The sequence below is a fragment of the Scyliorhinus canicula genome, chromosome 18, assembly GCF_902713615.1.
Source record: "Scyliorhinus canicula chromosome 18, sScyCan1.1, whole genome shotgun sequence".
In the NCBI taxonomy this organism is placed as follows: Eukaryota; Metazoa; Chordata; class Chondrichthyes; order Carcharhiniformes; family Scyliorhinidae; genus Scyliorhinus; species Scyliorhinus canicula.
The window spans coordinates 81,783,148-81,801,928 of NC_052163.1; the positions used below are offsets into that span (position 1 = coordinate 81,783,148).

At 49.7% G+C, this 18,781-nt stretch overlaps 1 protein-coding gene across 3 annotated transcripts in view; it reads left to right on the top strand.

The window, feature by feature from the left end:
• Positions 1 to 18,781, top strand: part of LOC119953603 (procathepsin L-like) — a 62,850-nt gene that overhangs the window by 35,700 nt on the left and 8,369 nt on the right. For 2 of the 3 annotated variants that reach the window (XM_038778024.1, XM_038778023.1), the window contains exons 3-7: positions 1,725 to 1,847; positions 3,403 to 3,555; positions 9,045 to 9,269; positions 14,209 to 14,374; positions 17,132 to 17,237. In XM_038778024.1, coding sequence (XP_038633952.1) covers positions 1,725 to 1,847; positions 3,403 to 3,555; positions 9,045 to 9,269; positions 14,209 to 14,374; positions 17,132 to 17,237 — 773 coding nt within the window. The remainder of the gene's footprint in view (positions 1 to 1,724; positions 1,848 to 3,402; positions 3,556 to 9,044; positions 9,270 to 14,208; positions 14,375 to 17,131; positions 17,238 to 18,781) is intronic. The other variant, XM_038778025.1, reaches the window with a different exon arrangement.

The following is an 18,781-nucleotide window of genomic DNA, read 5'->3' on the forward strand; positions in this document are numbered from 1 at the left end:
AAAGGCTTGTGTGGCTGAACATAAGCTGTTTATTGGTAACCCATAACTATCTACAGATCTAAGGTAACTCCTACTCATGGTTGCTGTCTCCATACTGGCTCCTTCCAAACTCTACTATACACACTGTGTACCATCATGGTGTGCCACAGCAATATAGTTGACTCTTAACTACCGCCTCATGGGCAATTATGGATGGGCAATAAATGCTGGTACAGCGTGCGATGTCCACGTCCCATGAATGAATTTAGGAAGGTAATGGGGGAGGCAGTGGGGTAGTGGTATTGTCATTGGGCTAGTAAGTCAGAGACCCAGAATCATGCTCTGGGGACCCGGGTTCTAATCCTGCCATGGCAAATGATGACATTTGAATTGAGTATAAAGAAATCTGAAATCAAACGTCTGATGATGGCAATGAAACCATCGTATGCTTCACTCCATATCAATGTATTTACATTGTGTATTTATCGTATGTCCTATGTTTTGGGCAGGATGATGGCGTGGTGGTAATGTCACTCCACCAATGAGTTAGAGACCCAGGATGATACTATGGGGACCTGGGTTCAAATCCCACCATGGCTGTTGGTGTAATTTCAATTGAACTTCCAATAATTGTTTGAGGCTGCAGGTAAAGTCTGTTTATATAAGTGGCACGGTAGCACAGTGGTTAGCACTGTTGCTTCACAGCTCCAGGGACCCAGATTCGACTCCCGGCTTGGGTCACTGACTGTGTGAAGTCTGCACGTTCTCCCCGTATCTGTGTGGATTTCCTCCGGGTGCTCCGGTTTCCTCCCACAGTGCAAAGATGTGCAGGTTAGGTGGATTGACCATGATAAATTGCTTTTCATGTCCAATAAAGGTTGGGTGGGGTTACTGGGTTGCGGTGGTGGAGTGGAGGTGTCGGCTTAGGTAGGGTACTCTTGCCAGGGGCCAGTGCAGACTCGATGGGCCGAGTTGCCTCCTTCTGCACTGTAAATTCTATGATTCTATGTACTCTATATCATACTGTGAGCGGTACTGTCCTCCAGTCCCATATTAACCCTTGCTCTGCTGAACCCTTACACTACAGTGACCAGAAGACTAAGGAAATTGAGGATTATTGTAGCTATTGCAGACCTAACCCTACCCTGCGTAGATTGGCCATTGAACACAGCAACTCCTAGCTTTGTAGCTCCAATTTTACAGTGGTCAGTATCTTCAATAATGTAAGCTTCACCTGAACTCTTGGAAAGCTTTTTTTCCCCTCTTTGATAAAGTATTTCAAGCTGTGGAACTGAGTGTCACACAAGTTGCACAACGTTTAACTTCACCTTGCTCTAGGAATGGGAATACTAAACAAAAGAAGCTTCCAATGATGAGGGCGTAATGGTTTTCACTGAGAAGATCTGCAGAAGGGAATGAATCCCCCCCCCTTCATCTCCACGATTATTAATTTGGGTTGAGTAAGGGCGGCATGTGGCGCAGTGGTTAGCACTGGGAGTGCAGCACTGAGGACCCGGGTTTGAATCCCGGCCCTGGGTCACTGTCCGTGTGGAGTTTGCACATTGTCCCCATGTCTGCGTGGGCTTCACCCCCACAAAGATGTGCAGGTTAGGTGGATTGGCCACGCTAAATTACCCCTTAATTGGAAAAAAATTTAATTTTGTACTCTAAATTTATAAAACAAAAATTGTGTTGAGTGGAAAACCTGCTTCATTTTCAAACTGTTCAATTCTCTAACTTTTCAGAATGGTGAACGTGTTCGGAGAATGGTGTGGGAGAAAAACCTCCGGTTCGTAGAATATCACAATCTGGAGTACTTGATGGGCAAACACACTTATACTCTTAAGATGAACCAGTTTGGAGACATGGTACGTATTAATATTGGAAAAGACTTTGATCAGAGATATTAAGGGAAAGAACTGGTGAGAAAAAGCCTGCAGCAGGCAATGAGAGCAATCAGTGAATGTCATGCATTGACTTTATTACATAATATTAAAGCATTTTAGCTTAAGTTAACTGTTTCATCAGAATATTGGGACCAACCAAGCCTAATGTTTGGATTGGGTAAGTTGTGAAAATTTAAGCAATGTTAAACTTGATCCCAACCTGCCTCACGGTAGGATGAGGTAGGGGTGAGCAACCAACTCAGTCCCAGGAGGTGGATTGGTTATATAAATCTTAGAATGAGGTTGAGGTTGCATGCCTCAGATTTAATTTATCTCCCAAATTTAACCTTGGCTGGAGAATTCCCAGGCCTTGGGAAACCCGGCAGTTAAAGAGAGGCGAAGTGCATTTTATGTAAAATGTAGTCTCCTTCACAGCATTGCTTGTGGGCCAAGAGGAGCAGGAGTGCTTCTTTCCTGCTCACTGTTGGATCCCCACTTTAAAAAAAAATATATTTGTTATTCTCCTCCTTTTTCACATTTTCTCCCAAATTTACACCCACCAACAATAACCAACAATCAGTAACAAATATGTCAATCCCCATATCAATAATAATGATCCCATCCTCCCACCAAACCCCAAACATTAGCCCGCATGTTCACACAAACAAATGACAAAACGGAATCAGTAATCAACCATAGTCCCCCCCCCCCCGTTCACACACATCTTCCACTCCTTCAAAGACTCGGCTCATCCTTGCCCTCGTGAGGTGTGCTCTGTATACCACCTTCAGCTGTATCAGCCCCAACCTCACGCACAAGGTGGAGGCGTTCACCCTCCGGAGCACCTCACACCAGAACCCCTCCTCCATATCCTCTCCCAACTGTTCCTCCCATTTTGCTTTGATCCCTTCCAGTGGTGCCTTCTCCTCTTCCAAAATAGCCCCGTAAACCGCTGACACTACCCCCTTCTCCAGTCCCCCTGTCGTCAGCACCTCCTCCAGCAATGTAGAGGCTGGCTCCACCGGGAAGCCCTGTATCTCCTTTGTGGCAAAATCCCGAACCTTCATATATCTAAACATTTCCCCCTGCTCCAGCCTATACTTCGCTCCCAGCTCCTTCAGTCCTGCAAACCGACCCCTGAGAAACAAATCTTTTAGCGTCTTAATCCCCTTCTCCTCCCATTTCTGGAAATTTCCATCCCACCTCCCTGGCTCAAATCTGTGGTTGCATTGTGGCTTACTTGTGTGCATTTCTTAGCCGTAAACTCTCATTTGGTGTGAAGAGAGTCAACCTGGTTACTTTTGCAAGCTGTTAAAATATATTGTACTATGAGTTTACCCAAAGAACTTTTAAACTAATATATAGAATCCCGACAATGCTGGAGGAGACCATTGAACCTATCGAGTTTACACCGGCATCTTACCTAGGCCCCTGTATTCCTGTATTAATTCCACGATATTTAGCCTTTATTCCTTTACACTCTTACTCTGATTCGTTCCGTTGTTCACTCCTCACTGAAACTCTTGCCACCTTTCAGACATTGGAGGAGTTCAACGAGCAGATGAATGGATTCCGCCTCTTAAAGCCCAGGAACCCATCTGAGCAACTTGCGAGGATTCCAGAATCGGGTGAAATTCCAAAGCATGTTGATTGGCGCACTAAGGGATATGTCACACCAGTGAAGAACCAGGTAAAAAGAACTTTTTCTGAGGAATAGGTTGAAGAATAGATTCCTTGTCAAAGCAGCATCAGTTAGGCAGAAGAGGGGTTCGAAAGCGTTAATCTGGATCGAGTCACTGAAGATGAAATTAGCCTTGGTCGATGGCACAAAACAAGCCACAATGAATTAACAGCTCCTTTTAGATACATATTTAAGGGGGAGCTGAACAAGCATATGAGAGAGAATGGAATAGAGGATAACTATGTAGATTTAGCTGAGAAAATATGAGACGCGACTCGAGTGAGCATAAACCCCAACATGGACTGTTTGGTTCGCATGGCCTGTTCCTTTACTCTATATCCGACTGTGGTAAATATAAGAATGGTCATATTTTATAGTTTGTATTTTTGCAGTAATGTTCTTAAAAATCTGGGTTGAAATGCTTACAGACAATGGGCGTGATTCTTCCGTACCCGGCGGGGCGGGAGGTCCCGGCGGGACGGAGTGGCGTGAACCACTCCGGCGTCGGGTGCCCCAAAGGTGCGGAATCCTCCGCACCTTTAGGGGCTAGGCCCGCCCCGGAGTGGTTGGCGCACCGCCGGCTGGTGTGGAAGGCTTTGGGGCCACGCCAGCCGGGGCCGAAGGGACTCCTCCGGCCGGTGCGAGTCCGAGCATGTGCGGAAGCGTCAGCGGCTGCTGACGTCAGCCCCGCGCATGCGCGGGGGGTGGGGTGGGGGTGTTTCACCTACGCGTCGGCCATGGCGGAGGCTGATGGTCGGCGCGTAGAAAACGAGTGCCCCCACGGCACAGGCCCGCCCGCGGATCGGGATGGGGTAGAGGGGGGGGGGGGGGAGAGGGGGGAGAGAGGAGGGGAGGGAGGGGGGGATTCACGCCGCCCTCTCCGGCGATTCCGGCGGGGGGTCGGAGAATCCCGGCCCATATGTCTTCTAGAGCTGTGATTTAAAAGTAAGATAATCAGTAATTTTTGCAGGGGAGGTGTTTTGCTTACAGATATTAAAAGCCATTTTACCTGTTTGCAGACTGAAAACTAATGTAATGTTGTAACAGTTTGAACCTGACTAAACAAATCAAGGCACATCTTTTGACAAGAGGCAAAAGAGAGCTGTGTGCTTTGAGTACAGCTGGTGTAGCTAATGGGAGGGGCCAAAAAAGGAGTTGCTTCCAGGGCTCTAAACTGAGCAGATGTTAAGCTTTATCTTAAAAAGGTTTTTCTCGACAAGAACTCTGCACCAAGATATGCAAGTAAAACCTGGTTGTCAACTTTACACATAAGTGATATTTATATATGGGTTGTTTAATTGGAATTTAGAGGTTTCAGGAAGCAAGTTAAGATGTTGTACATGTTGACTGTAAAGCTATTTCTTTGTTGCTAATGCGCTTAATTCTGTGTTCAAATTGAAGTTTGTTTTAATATGTAAACTGTCGACTTGTCAGTATTATCCCTCCTGTGAGGCAGTAACATTTCCTCACAGTTTTTCCAAATGTAATAGTTGCGTTCTGATATGGGATTGTAACCAAAATTGGGGTTTTGGTCCAGACGCATAACACCACACAAAACTTCAACACAGTTTCCTGCTGAGAACAGTATAAAATGCAAGACCCCAACCGTTAACTTTTGCATGCTGACATTCTATTGAATATCAAATCTAATATAATAGGAAATTGACACAATGGATAAAAGGAAGGACCTATGTAGATTGAGAAAGATTTAATCAACAGCATTTTACGATTAAATTCCAAACGTGAACATGTTGGCGGAATTCTCCGTCCCACTGCACTAGTTTTCTGGTGTGGCGCACCCTCGCCGGCAGAGGGATCCTCCATCCTGGCAGCCGGCCAATGGGGTTTCCCATTGTGAGCACACCACGTCTTTGGGAAATCCACGGGCGTGAGTGCTCTGCCGGTGAAGTGGAGGATCCCGCAGACAGAGAATTTGGGGCTGGATTCTTGTGAAGAAGCTGGGATGGAGCATTAAGGAGGCCCATGCCCACCAAATTCTCCTTCTGGGCGGGCAGGAGTGGGATGCAGTTGGGCTCACTGCCTCAGGGGGCAGGCTCGAGGCAGCATCAGAGGTTGACAAATGGTGAGGCTGTAACGTCCACCTCTGTTTGATGGGACATTGGCCCTGTCATAATGATGACTGGCAGGCCCTCCAGCCCCCACCCATCCCCAATACAACCCATGCCCTTTGCATTCTCACCTTTCATGTCCCAAATATTCCCACGCCCCCTCATAACCCCCATGTACTACTCCATGGCCCCCTATGTATCCTCTAAGCCAAACCAGTATCCACAGTGGACAGACCTCCGGAGCAGAGCATGGGAAGTCCTTGAAATGTACATACTTCATACCCCATAACTATTGAAAACAACTATAAGCCCTCAAGTGATTATTTATTTGTTAAAAACAATAATCTATTCAGTATCTGCAGGTGTGATTCAGCGACCCCATTGCGCAGAGCGTGAATCAGGGCGCTATGAGTGAATCGTGTAGGAGCCCAAAATAGGTCTCCACGCTGGACGTCGAACTGATTGCAAGTCACTCTGCCTGGTGTAATTTGAACCTCAACCTCTGGCGGGATCTAGATCTGCATTTAGGGTTCATTTAAATACCCAGACAGCGGATTCACCTGGGACTCAACGGCTACGCTTGGGAAACCTGGCCAGGGCAGTATCGGGTCACACAAAGGTGGACCAGTTGTGATGGCACCGGGGGTGGAAGGTCCACCTGGCCATTGGAGACCTCCGTGCAGTCCGACGCAGGGCAGAGTGTTCCTTCTGGCATCTGGGCACCTTGGCACTGCCAGCCTGTCACCCTGGTAGCGACATCCTGGCAGTGTGGCAGTGCCATCTGGTATGCCTGGATGTCTAGGTGGCACTGTCAGGGTGCCTCATGCACTTCCAGGGTTCCAGGATGGTAGTGCCAGGGTTCCCAGTGCCAGGTTGGCACTGCAGGGGGTCGGGCCTGGGGGGATTGGAGCCTTGCCAGGTCGAGGGGTAATGAGGGGAGGGACAGTTCTTGAGGTCCTCTCCAAGGCTGGGGGAGGGAGGGGTCACAAAAATGGGGTGGGGCTTGAAAGGGGGGAGGTAGCCTTCCAGAATAGCACCCCGATCTGCGAGAAACTCGCCAGCAGGAAATCCCTCTAAGTACAGCCTCGGCGGATGGCATGGTGGCGCAGTGGTTAGCACTGCTGCCTCACTGCATTGAGGACCCGGGTTCGATTCTGGCCCCCTGTCACTGTGTGGAGTTTGCACATTCTCCCTGTGTCTGCGTGGGTTTCATCCCCACAACCCAAAGATGTGCAGGGTAGGTGGATTCGCCATGCTAAATTGCCCCTTACTTGGAAAAAGAAAGAATTGGGTACTCTACATTAAAAATACGGCCACGACAGAGAGAATCTCTCCAAGGCCAAAAGAACGGCAAAGTGCCGTTGACTAGCAGGTTCTTTACACCCCACTAAATGCACCGTTCAGCAGATTTTAACTCGAGTCTGCTGAATCGCGCCCTACATCTACTAGAGATAATATTTTATTGACCTCCTCAAAGTGTCAATCAACTTTGGCCACAAACGTCTGCTGAGAAAGGGGGTTCCGAGCTTCTGAAACTCCGTCGAACATTCAGCTGTCAAAATGCTGTTGTCTTTATCAGCAACTTCTGCTCTCCAACCAGTAACTGTAATATGAGTTCCAGACAGGCAGTGTCCCAGTTACACTGCTGGGTTGGAATTGGGTTCTTCTGTCAGCACGTGTGTAGAAGAAGCTGAGCTTTGTTGTTGCTATTCCCAGTGTCAGTCTCTTGAGTGTTGAACTGCTACCTGAAGGTTCAGCAGCATAGCCATGGGAGGCCAGAGTTTATTCCTTCTGAGCACCTCTGCATCAGGAACAAACCATTCCCCTGGGTTGATGGGATGCACTTTCTCTTCCACAATCCCCATACTAATCCTCTGTGTACCCACCGGCTTGGAAGCTGTAGAGGAACACTGAAAGTTTGGAGCAGAGAACTCTGAACTCTGAGTTTATGGACCATTCCTTCAAGTCTAAGAGTTATGTAAATGTGCGCATTATTTTAAAAAAAGAGAGGAATTATGAAAAAAATATAGGGCGGAATTCTCCCAAAGGCCTGACGCCGTCGTGAACCTCTCCGGGTTTCACGGCGGCGTCGGATGCCTCTCCTGACCCCCTATTCTCCCCTCGCTGGGGGGCTAGGAGGGCCATGCCGGGAAACTCGGCCGCGGGGCCTTGTCGCTGGCGTCAAGGCCCGGCGCGCCGAGAATGACGCAGCCGATGCGCCTAATGACGTCAGCCGCACATGCGCAAGGTGGCCGGCTCCAACCCACGTATGCGCGGTTGCCGTCTTCCCCTCGGCCGCCCCGCAAGACGTGGCGGCTTGATCTTGCGGGGCGGCGGAGGGGAAAGAGTGCGTCCCATTGAGACGCCGGACCGACAATTGTTGGGCACCGATTGCGGGCCTGTCCCCTCCCGAGCACGGTCGTGGTGCTCAGTCCCCTCTAGGCCCCCAAAAGCCCCAAACGGTCATCTCACGCCGTGTTCACGACAGCAGAGACCAGGTGTGGTTGCCACCGTCGTGAAACGGTCGCGAACGGCAGGCCGCTCGGCCCATCGGGTCGGAGAATCACGGGCCACCGTGAAAAACGGCGGCCCGCGATTCTCCGAACGGTGTGTCGCAAAACGCGACACACCATTTTGGGGGTGGTGGGAGAATCGCAGGAGGTGCGAGAGCGGACTTCCTGCGATTCTCCCACCCGGCGTGAGGAGCGGAGAATTCCGCCCATAGTTTCAGACAACGGAGTCCACTAAAACTGAAAGAACAGAACTTGTTTTCAAATTTCAAACCAAGTGGCCTGTCAGTCAATGAATTCCAGGAGCAAGTGGCTGTTTTCTTTTGGTTGCCCATCTGGGACCAGGGTTCTTCCATGTTCCATGATTCCTCTGCGTGTTGTAAGCCCCACTTCCTAATGGAATAGTTCCGACTCCATCAAAATTGTGGAGGGGTTTGAACTGCCCACCCTTGTAATGGGGCCTGCAGGGCTGGGAGTGCTGCATATGGGCTAGTGACCATGCCAGCAGACAGTGTCGGAAACAGAAATTGGTATGGGAGTCCCAGATTTGGGTCTTGCCCAAGCATTTTATAAACCACCCTTCTGGGCCCGACTTGCTGAATATCTGGACTATAGTCTTTGAAAGGGTTGAATAAGCTTTGGCAATGACCAGTGCCAATGTCTTTTGTATAATGGGAGAGTTTGAGGAACAAAGGAGGAACCCACAGGTTATGTCGTCCAAGATGTTATCCTCCTCCAGAATGGCCCCCAGCGAGAGAAGCCATTTTATTCCTTGAAACCTCCCAACATGGAAGCTGAACCTCCGAGTAGGGTTTCAGCAGCATCCATCAAGTGATATTTAAACTCTGCAGGTTTTATAATAAAACTGAAACTTTCAATGTGTTCAGCTCCTTTTGGGACTGTGATTGTGTGTTTTCAGGGTTCCTGTGGCTCATGTTGGGCCTTCAGTTCAACCGGAGCATTGGAGGGCCAGACCTTTAAAAGGACGGGGAAACTCATCCTACTGAGTGAACAGAATTTGGTGGATTGCTCGGGACCACAGGGGAATCAAGGCTGCGGTGGGGGATGGATGGAAAATGCCTTCCTGTATGTACATGACAACAATGGGATTGATTCCGAGGCTGGATATCCCTACACTGGCATGGTCAGTAACTTATTTCTATTTGTCTTGGCTAGATTAATCACAGCATTCTTCCAATGATTTTTCCATATTGTACATGGTCAACATTTCCAGTAAAATCTGAAAGAGTCAAACAGGTCTGGGTGTCGCAACGGTCAGATATTGCCCTTTAACCCCTGTCTCCATTGGTCAAACCCAGTCCAGCTTAATGTAGTGGTAGTGCCCAGCCTCTGATAAGCGACAAGATGCCTTCAAGCTACTTGCCTTCAAACAACCGCGCAACCTCAAACAAACCATTGTTTGCAGCAAACTACCCAGCCTTCAGAACAGCGACCATGACACCACACAACCCTGCCATGGCAATCTCTGCAAGATGTCACAGATAATCGACATGGGTACCACCATTACACATGAGAACACCATCCACCAGGTACGTGGTACATACTCGTGCGAGTCGGCCTACGTTGTCTACCTCATGCGCTCAGGAAAGGATGTCCCGAAGTGTGGTACATTGGCGAGACCATGCAGATGCTGTGACAATGGATGAACGGACATCGCGCGACAATCGCCAGGTAGGAATGTGTGCCTCCAGTCGGAAGGCTTCAACAGTCAACGGCATTCAGCCTCTGATCTTCGGGTAAGCGTTCTCCAAGGCGGCCTTCAGGCGATAACGCAGAATTGCCGAGCAGAAATGTATAGCTAAGTTCCGCACACATGAGTACGGCCTCAACCGGGACCTTGGATTCATGTCGCATTACATTCATCCCCCACCATCTGGCCTGCAAAATCCTACCAACTGTCCTGGCTTGAGACAATTCATACCTCTTTAACCCGTGATTATCCCTCTCGCCAGTTGCTCCGCCGGGACCTGTAGACTTAATTACCTGCAAAGACTCATATTCAAAGTATGATATTGACTTTGTCTATATATATGTTTCTGGAACCTACCTCTTCATTCACCTGAGGAAGGAGCTGCGCTCCAAAAGCTAGTGATTCGAAACAAACCTGTTGGTCTTTAACCTGGTGTTGCAAGACTTCTTCCTGCTCAGCCCAGTCCAACGCCGGCATCTCCACATCAAGGGACAAGATACCCCCCCCCCCGAAGAACAATTCCTCAAATAGCATCATGAAAACCCCCACTGCAACTCAAAGCCCTCCACTGACCCCCTCAATTCTAACTTGATTTTCTCCAAACGGAGAAAGTCATACAGGTCCCCCAGCCAGGCCAATTTAACAGGATCCTTCCCCGGGCAATTAGAGAGGCGAAGGCCACAACATTGGCCCCCTTCTGCTCTAGAAGCTCTGGCACGTCCGGTACCCCAAAGATCATCAGCATTGGGTCTGGCTTGACCTCCACCCCCACTATCTTAGATAGTGACCAAACATCGCCCCCCAGTATCTCTCCAGCTTCTCACGACCCCAGAACATATGCTCATGGGATACAGGGTAACTTCATAAGATGGATTCAAAATTGGCTTAGCTGTAGGAGACAGGGGATGATGACACGTGGGTGCTTTAGTGACTGGAAACCAGTTTCCAGTGGAGTACCACAGGGGTCGGTGTTATTATTTGTCATTTATATAAATGACATAGATGACTATGTAGAGGGTAGGATCAGTAAGTTTGCGGAACTCACCAAGACTGGCCGGATGGTTAACAGCGAGGTTGAGTGTCTTGGGTTACAGGAAGATATAGACAGGATGGGCAGAAAAGTGGCTGATGGAATTTAACCCTGAAAAGTGTGAGGTGATACACTTTGGAAGGAGTAATGTGACAAGAAAGTATTCAATAAATGGCATGACCCGGGGAAGTTCCAAGGAACAAAGACACCTTAGCGTGTTTGTCTGTAGATCTCTGAGGCAGAAGGGCAGGTTAATAGGGTAGTGAAAAAGGCATATGAGACACTTGCCTTTATCAATCGAGGCATAGATTACAAAAGCGGGGAGGTCATGTTGGAGATGTATAGAACTTCGGTGAGGCCACAGCTGGAGTACTGTGTGCAATTCTGGTCGCCACATTATAGGAAGGATGTGATTGCACTGGAGGGGGTGCAGAGGCGATTCACCAGGATGTTGCCTGGGATGGAACATTTAAATTATGAAGAGAAGTTGGATGGGCTTGGGTTGTTCCAGCTGGAGCAGAAAGACTGAGGGGTGACCTGATTGAGGTGTACAAGATTAAGAGGGCATGGACAGGGTGGATAGGGAGCAGCTGTTTAGTTGAAGGGTCAGTTACAAGGGGACACAAGATCAAGGTGAGGGGCAGGAGGTTTCGGGGGATTTGAGATAAGCTTTTTTACCAGAGGATGATGACGGTCTGGAATGCACTCCTAGGAGGGTAGTAGAAGCGGGTTGCCTCACATCCTTTAAAAAGTTGCTGGATGAGCACTTGGCATGTCATAACATTCAAGGCTACGAGCCATGTGCTGGCAAATGGGATTAGGTAGGCAGGTCAGGTGTTTTTCATGCGTCGGTACAGACTCGATGGGCCGAAAGGCCTCTTCCGCACTATATTTTGTGATTCTGTGATTCACAGGATTGAACATAGAACATACGGTGCAGAAGGAGGCCATTCAGCCCATCGAGCCTGCACCGACCCACTTAAGGCCTCACTTCCACCCTATCCCCGTAACCCAATAACCCCTCCTAACATTTTTGGTCACTAAGGGCAAATTATCATGGCCAATCCACCTAACCTGCACGTCTTTGGACTGTGGGAGGAAACTGGAGCACCCGGAGGAAACCTACGTAGTCATGGTGAGAACGTGCAGACTCCGCACAGACAGTGACCCAGCGGGAAATTGAACCTGGGACCCTGGCGCTGTGAAGCCACAGTGCTAGCCACTTGTGCTACCATGCCGCCCTAAATTGAGATTTTCCTTTTGATTGATTCTGATCATAGAATCACACAGTCCCTAAAGTGCAGAAGGAGACTATTCGCCCCATCGGGTCTGCACCGACCTCCCAAAGAGCACCGTACCTAAAGTCAGGCCCCCACCCTATCCTCGTAACCCGTAACCCCACCTAACCTTTTGGACACTAAGGGGCAATTTAGCGGGGCCAGTCCACCTAACCTGCACATCTTTGGATTGTGGGATGAAACCGAAGCGCCTGGAGGAAATACACGCAGACACGGGGAGAACGTGCAGACTCCACACAGTCATCCGAGGCCGGAACTGAACCCGGGACCCTGGCGCTGTGAGGCAGCAGTGCTAACCACTGTGCCACCGTGCTGCCCTAATCACCATCAGTTAACACCACCAGTCAACTCTCCCCCTCAAAGGGCAAAGCAGACTGTGGTCATCTGGGACTACAACGACTTTATTTTTACTTTAGTGGCGAGTGTGAGACTGCACTGAAGAGAGGTATGATCCAGGGGGAGAATTCAACTGCAACTGTTCACACTGGACGGGATTCTCTGGTCGCCAACAGCAAAATCGCGTTCAGCGATCGGCCAGAGAATCCCCGTTTGCGCTGAAATCAAGGGCGGTGCTGCTTTTGCGCAGCTCCGCCCCTCAAAACCGGTGTACTTGCAGAGTACACCACATGTTGTTGGGACGGCCCCAAGACGTCACCTGAGGCCCTCCCATGATGCTCCGCCCCCGATGGCCCGGGTTCCCGGCAGCGTGGAACATTATCCTTTTTCTTTTTGCGAACTCAGCATGGATTGGATTGGATTGGATTGGATTTGTTTATTGTCACGTGTACCGAGGTACAGTGAAAAGTATTTTTCTGCGAGCAGCTCAACAGATCATTCAGTACATGGGAAGAAAAGGGAATTAAACAGAATTCAAGAAAATACAAGAAAATACATAATAGGGCAACACAAGATATACAATGTAACTACATAAGCATTGGCATCGGATGAAGCAGACATGGGTGTAGTGTTAATGAGGTCAGTCAATTAGAGGGTCATTTAGGACCGTGTCCGTGCGTGTTCTCAGACTTCTGTATCTCCTGCCCGATGGAAGAAGTTGGAAAAGTGAGTAAGCCGGGTGGGAGGGATCCTTGATTATGCTGCCCGCTTTCCCCCGGCAGCGGGAGGTGTAGATGGAGTCCATGGATTGGAGGCAGGTTCGTGTGATGGACTGGGCGGTATTCACAACTCTCTGAAGTTCCTTACGGTCCTGGGCTGAGCAGTTGCCATACCAGGCTGTGATGCAGCCCGATAGGATGGTTTCTATGGTGCATCTGTAAAAGTTGGTAAGGGTTAATGTGGACATGCCGAATTTCCTTAGTTTCCTGAGGAAGTATAAGTGCTGTTGTGCTTTCTTGGTGATAACGTCGACGTGAGTGGACCAGGACAGATTTTTGGAGATGTGTACCCCTAGGAATTTGAAACTGCTAACCATCTCCACCTCGGCTCCGTTGATGCTGACAGGGGTGTGTACAGTACTTTGCTTCCTGAAGGTGGCTGCGGACTGAGTCCAGCGGCGCCACGACCGGCGGGGGAGCCATTCTGCAGGCAGAGGGGCTGGGGGCACTGGTGGAGGGTGGTCTGGGGTGGTGAGGGGGTAACTGGGGGACAGTATGTGACAGGCCAGGTCCGAGCGCGACCATGTTGCACAGCGCGGCTGCTGCAGGCTGCCACCGTGCGCATAGGCAGCCACGGACCCGACAATTCTCCCTCCATCTCCGCAGGTAAAGCCGGGGGCTTTACACTGTGTGACTGCTAGGCCCCCCCGGGAGGATCGGTGCAGCTCCCCCCCCCCCCCCCCCCCCCCCCCGCAACCAGACGGAGGATCGGTGCAGCTTTTCCACTGTTTTCTCTGGCGTAAAATGCCATTCTTCCCACACCGGGGTCATCACTTAGTCTTCAAATCGGAGAATCCAGCCCACTATCTTTTGAATTTAGCTGTACTGAATTTCTGTTGTGAATTACTGAATTTGCAGAACAAGTTAATTGCCATTTCTTTGATGGGATATTGATGACATTATGCTTCATGTTTTGTTTTTTTAAACAGGATGATTCCTGTAATTATACAGCCAAGTACAAAGCCACCAATTGCACCAATTACTTTTTCGTTCCTAAAGGCAATGAAAATGCTTTAGCTCGAGCGGCTGCCAGGATTGGTCCCATATCTGTTGCTATCGATGCCAGTCATCAATCCTTTCAGTTCTACCATTCAGGTAATTGGCAACTGGCAGTTTCTATATTTGTGGAGGGAGGTCCCCCCCCCCCCCCCCCCTCCCTCCCCCCCCTTTGCCCAGGAGGGTGGTGGAAGCATAGACGGTTAATTATTTCAATAGGAAATTGGATAGTTACTTGAGGAAAGTAAGCTTGCAGGACCACGGGGATAGAGCAGGGGAATAGTGAGTTGCTCTACAAGGGCTGGCATGGAGTTGATGAGCTTAATGGCTTCCTGCTGTGCTACGATGGCTCTCTGACTTCCTTAAGATATTTAAATTGTGCATTTGGGAGCCTTATTTAAAATCACTGTTTCTGTGTGGGTTGATTTGGGGTTTGGGAAACTGAGCAGTGAAAGGAAGATGGGAGCTGATGTCTGCACTAGATAAGTGCCTTTTCCAGTTCGCCTTGTGGGTCACGAGAGAGCCTTTGGTCTCCCCTTTCCCAATTGCTGACCCCTCTCTTCCAGTCATAATATTCTCTCTCAATCTCCATTGCAGTTTCCTATCTCTCCCCTGTATAGTTTCCCATCTATGCACCTCGCTGTGATTTCCAATCCTCTCTCATTGACGCCTCCCAAATCTTTCGGCATCTTTCCTGGAACTCCATGGCCAGGATTCTCCAATCCTGCGGCTACGTTCTGACGCCGGCGTGAAAAGTGGCACGAGCCACTCTGGCGTCAATGGGCCTCAAGTGGCAGGTATCCACCCCTTCCACGCAGACACGGGGAGAATGTGCAAACTCCACACAGACAGTGACCCAGGGCTGGGATTGAACCCGGGCCCTCAGCACCATAGGCAGCAGTGCTAACCACTGCGTCACTGTGCTGCCCAGGACACCAGTTTTGACTCACTGACTAATCTTAAAATATTTTCACCTGATAGCGCCAACTGTTCTTTGGTTTTACAACTAGAAATATATGATGTAGGGGCAGGAGTAGGCCATTCAGCCCTTCGAATCTGTTCCAAAATTCAGAACGATCATGGCTGCACTGGTTGTGGTCTCAACTGCACTTGACCCCCTTGTCTAACCAAATTCTTCCTGTGCTGCCATGAAACAATGGCCCAGCCTCCACTACTCTCTGGGGAAGAGAATTCCACATACTCAAGACCCTTTGGGAGAAAAACGTTTTCCTCAACTCCTTTTTATTCTGAAACCGTGTCCCCTTGTTCCCATCACTTGCACCAGTGTGATCTACCCTGTTAAATTCCATGGATCTTATATGTCTCAATGAGATCCCTTCTCATCCTTCTAACCTCCAAGCCAAGGCTTAATAGCCAAGGCCCAACTTGTTTAATTTTTCTTCATAAGACAAGCTCTTCATTCCAGCAATGAGTTGAGTGAACCGTCTCTGAACTGCTTCAAACGCAATTATATCCTTTTTCAAATAAGGAGGTGCAAACTGTACACGCTTTTCCAGATGTGGGGCGGAATTCTCCGCTCCCCACGTGGCCTGGGAGAATCGCGGGAGGGCCTCCCGACATTTTTTACGCCCCCCTAGCGACCCCAGCGATTCTCTTCCCCCCCCCCCCCCCCCCAGGCTCGGAAAAATCGCCGCTCGCCGTTTGTCATGGCGAACGCCGATTCTCCGAGCCCGATGGGCCGAGCGGCCGGCCCTTCACGCCCGTTTCACCACGGCAGCAACCACACCTGGGCCCGATTTGGACGGGACCACCGATCGTCGGGCCAGCGTCCAAAACGGACGCACTCTTTCCCCTCCGCCTCCCGGCAAGATCAAGCCGCCATGTCTTGCCGAGCGGCGGTGGAGAAAGACGGCACCGCGCATGCGCGGGTTCGTGCCGTCCGCGCGGTGATGTTATCCGCGCATGCGCGGGTTTGAACCGGCAACCCGCGCATGCGCGGATGACATCATGAAAAGTGCCGTTCGCGCGTCATTTCTGGTGGCCGAGGTCGTGGCCGGGAACGACGGGGGCCCGCTCCTACCCCCCCGGGTGGGGGTGAATTGGATGCGGGGAGCGGGCCCCGAGGCCGTCGTGAACCTCCGCGATTTTTGGCCTTAGCGGAGAATACCGCCTGTGGTCTCTGGGACCCGACGCAGCTGCAGTAAAATGTCTCTACTTTTATATTCCATTCATCTTGAAAGATACGCCAATGTTCCTTTGCCTTCCTAAACATTTGCTGTACCTGAATACTGCCATTTTGTGATTCGCATACCATGACACCCAGATCCCTCTCCCACCGAGTTCTGCAATCTTTCTCCATTTGAACATTACACATTTTCTATTCTTCCTGCCAAAGTGGACAAATCTACTTGATACCCCAACATTCAAAAGAATCCGGAACCCCTGACAATGCAGCACACCCATTGTACTGTGCTGAAGTGCCACTCTGGATTACATGCTCAAGACTGGAATTCTCCGGCCGTTGGGATTCTCTTTCCCTGCCGACAGCGCACCCCCACCCGTGGGTTTCCTGGCGGTGTGAGGTGGCTACAATGGGAAATCCCATTGACAAGCGGCGGGAGTAGAGAGTCCCGCTGCTTGTGAGCTGCACCCCATCGAGAAACTTGCGCCTGTGGAATCTGACAATCCAGCCCCAAGTCTCTGGAATGGGATGTGAAACACAGACTGAGAGGCGAGAGTGCTACCAGCTAAGCCATTTGTGAACATGTGATGCGTTGAGACAAATGTTTTAAATGTATCCATTGCAAAGAAAACTTTTAAAAAAACATTTTGATACTCTAGGGTTCTGATCTCTAATTGACATCTCATTGAGGATTACATTGTTTTGCTCTGCAGGTATTTACTATGAACCAAATTGCCTACCTTACATTATGAGTCATGCGGTTTTGGTGGTTGGATATGGAACTAAATCTGGTTCGAACTACTGGATTGTTAAAAACAGGTAAGTCTCCCACATCACAAACTTATGTACGAATGCTTTAAAACCTTGTGTCAGAATAAAACGCTGGATCATTACTGTTGCCTCTAAGTAGTAACGGAAACATCGCCTGTCTGGCTTAGAGGGAAGAAGCTGGCATGGGATATGGGTATTTTCAGGGATGTTCTAGAATCTCGACAATGCAGAAGGAGGCCATTCGGCCCCATCAAGACTGCACCGATCCTTCTGGCCAAAGGAGTCCCACTTCCCCCACCTTATTCCCATAACCCTACCTAACCTGCACATCTTTGGACTGTGGGGGCGAAGCCAGAGCACCGGAAAGAATCCCACGCAGGCACGGGGAGAACATGCAAACTCCACACAGACAGTCACCCAAGGCTGCAATCACACCAGAGTTCCTGGCGCTGCAAGGCTACAGCGCTAACCACCGTGCTGCCCTCTGAATGATTTACAGCATATTGTTCAAGGGGGGACGTGTGGATGGAGTTTCACTCTGTATCTGACGCGTGCTATGTTTAACCAGGAATGCTTGATATGGCATGATGGCAAGGTTCCATTCTGGAGGCAGATACCTTTCAGCTTGATGAGGTTATACATTTACACTAGAAATAGAAATGGAATAAGAACGCACTATTTACCAGTAAATCATTGAAAATGTGGAAGTGAAAAAGAATAAGATTAAAATTGTCGGGCTCTGATTGGCACAATGTCTGTTCACCTCTGGAACTTTGAATTCAGCCCAGAAGGCTGAGCTAAAAAGCTCCTCTGACGACGTGGGCTTGTGCAGGAAATTGAATTTTTGAAATCGACATCAATAACATACGTTTGTTTCACATCCTTATTTTAAAATTTAGAGTACCCAATTATTGTTTTTCCAATTAAGGGGCAATTTAGCATGGCTAATCCACCAATCTTTGGGTTTTGGGGGTGAGACCCACGAGGTCATGGGAGAATGTGAAAACTTCACACAGACCCAGGTTCGAACCCGGGTCCTCGGCACCGTGAGGCAGCAGTGCTAACCACTGTGCCACCGTGCCGCTCATTTGTTTCACATCCTTAATGTAGTGAAGGACTCAGAAGTGAAAGTGAAGGAAATTTATAAGGGGGAGCGAGGGGAATGATCAGCTTTAAGGGTATGGGAAGAGAGAGTTGGGACGCTGGAAGTGGTTTGAGGGACTGTTCCAGAGTTTGAGGCTAAAATGTTTAAGCTGAAGGTGGAGCAGAGAAGGCAGGGCTGTAAAGGGGACTGACTCAAACATGGTGGGTATGTGACAGAGAATGTGGGGAGGACGCAGAGAGTGTGGGGAGGACGCAGAGAGTGTGGGGAGGACGCAGAGAGTGTGGGGAGGACGCAGAGAGTGTGGGGAGGACGCAGAGAGTGTGGGGAGGACGCAGAGAGTGTGGGGAGGACGCAGAGAGTGTGGGGAGGACGCAGAGAGTGTGGGAAGGACGCAGAGAGTGTGGGGAGGACACAGAGAGTGGGGATGGAGAGGATACAGAGAGTGTGGGGAGGACGCAGAGAGTGTGGGGAGGACGCAGAGAGTGTG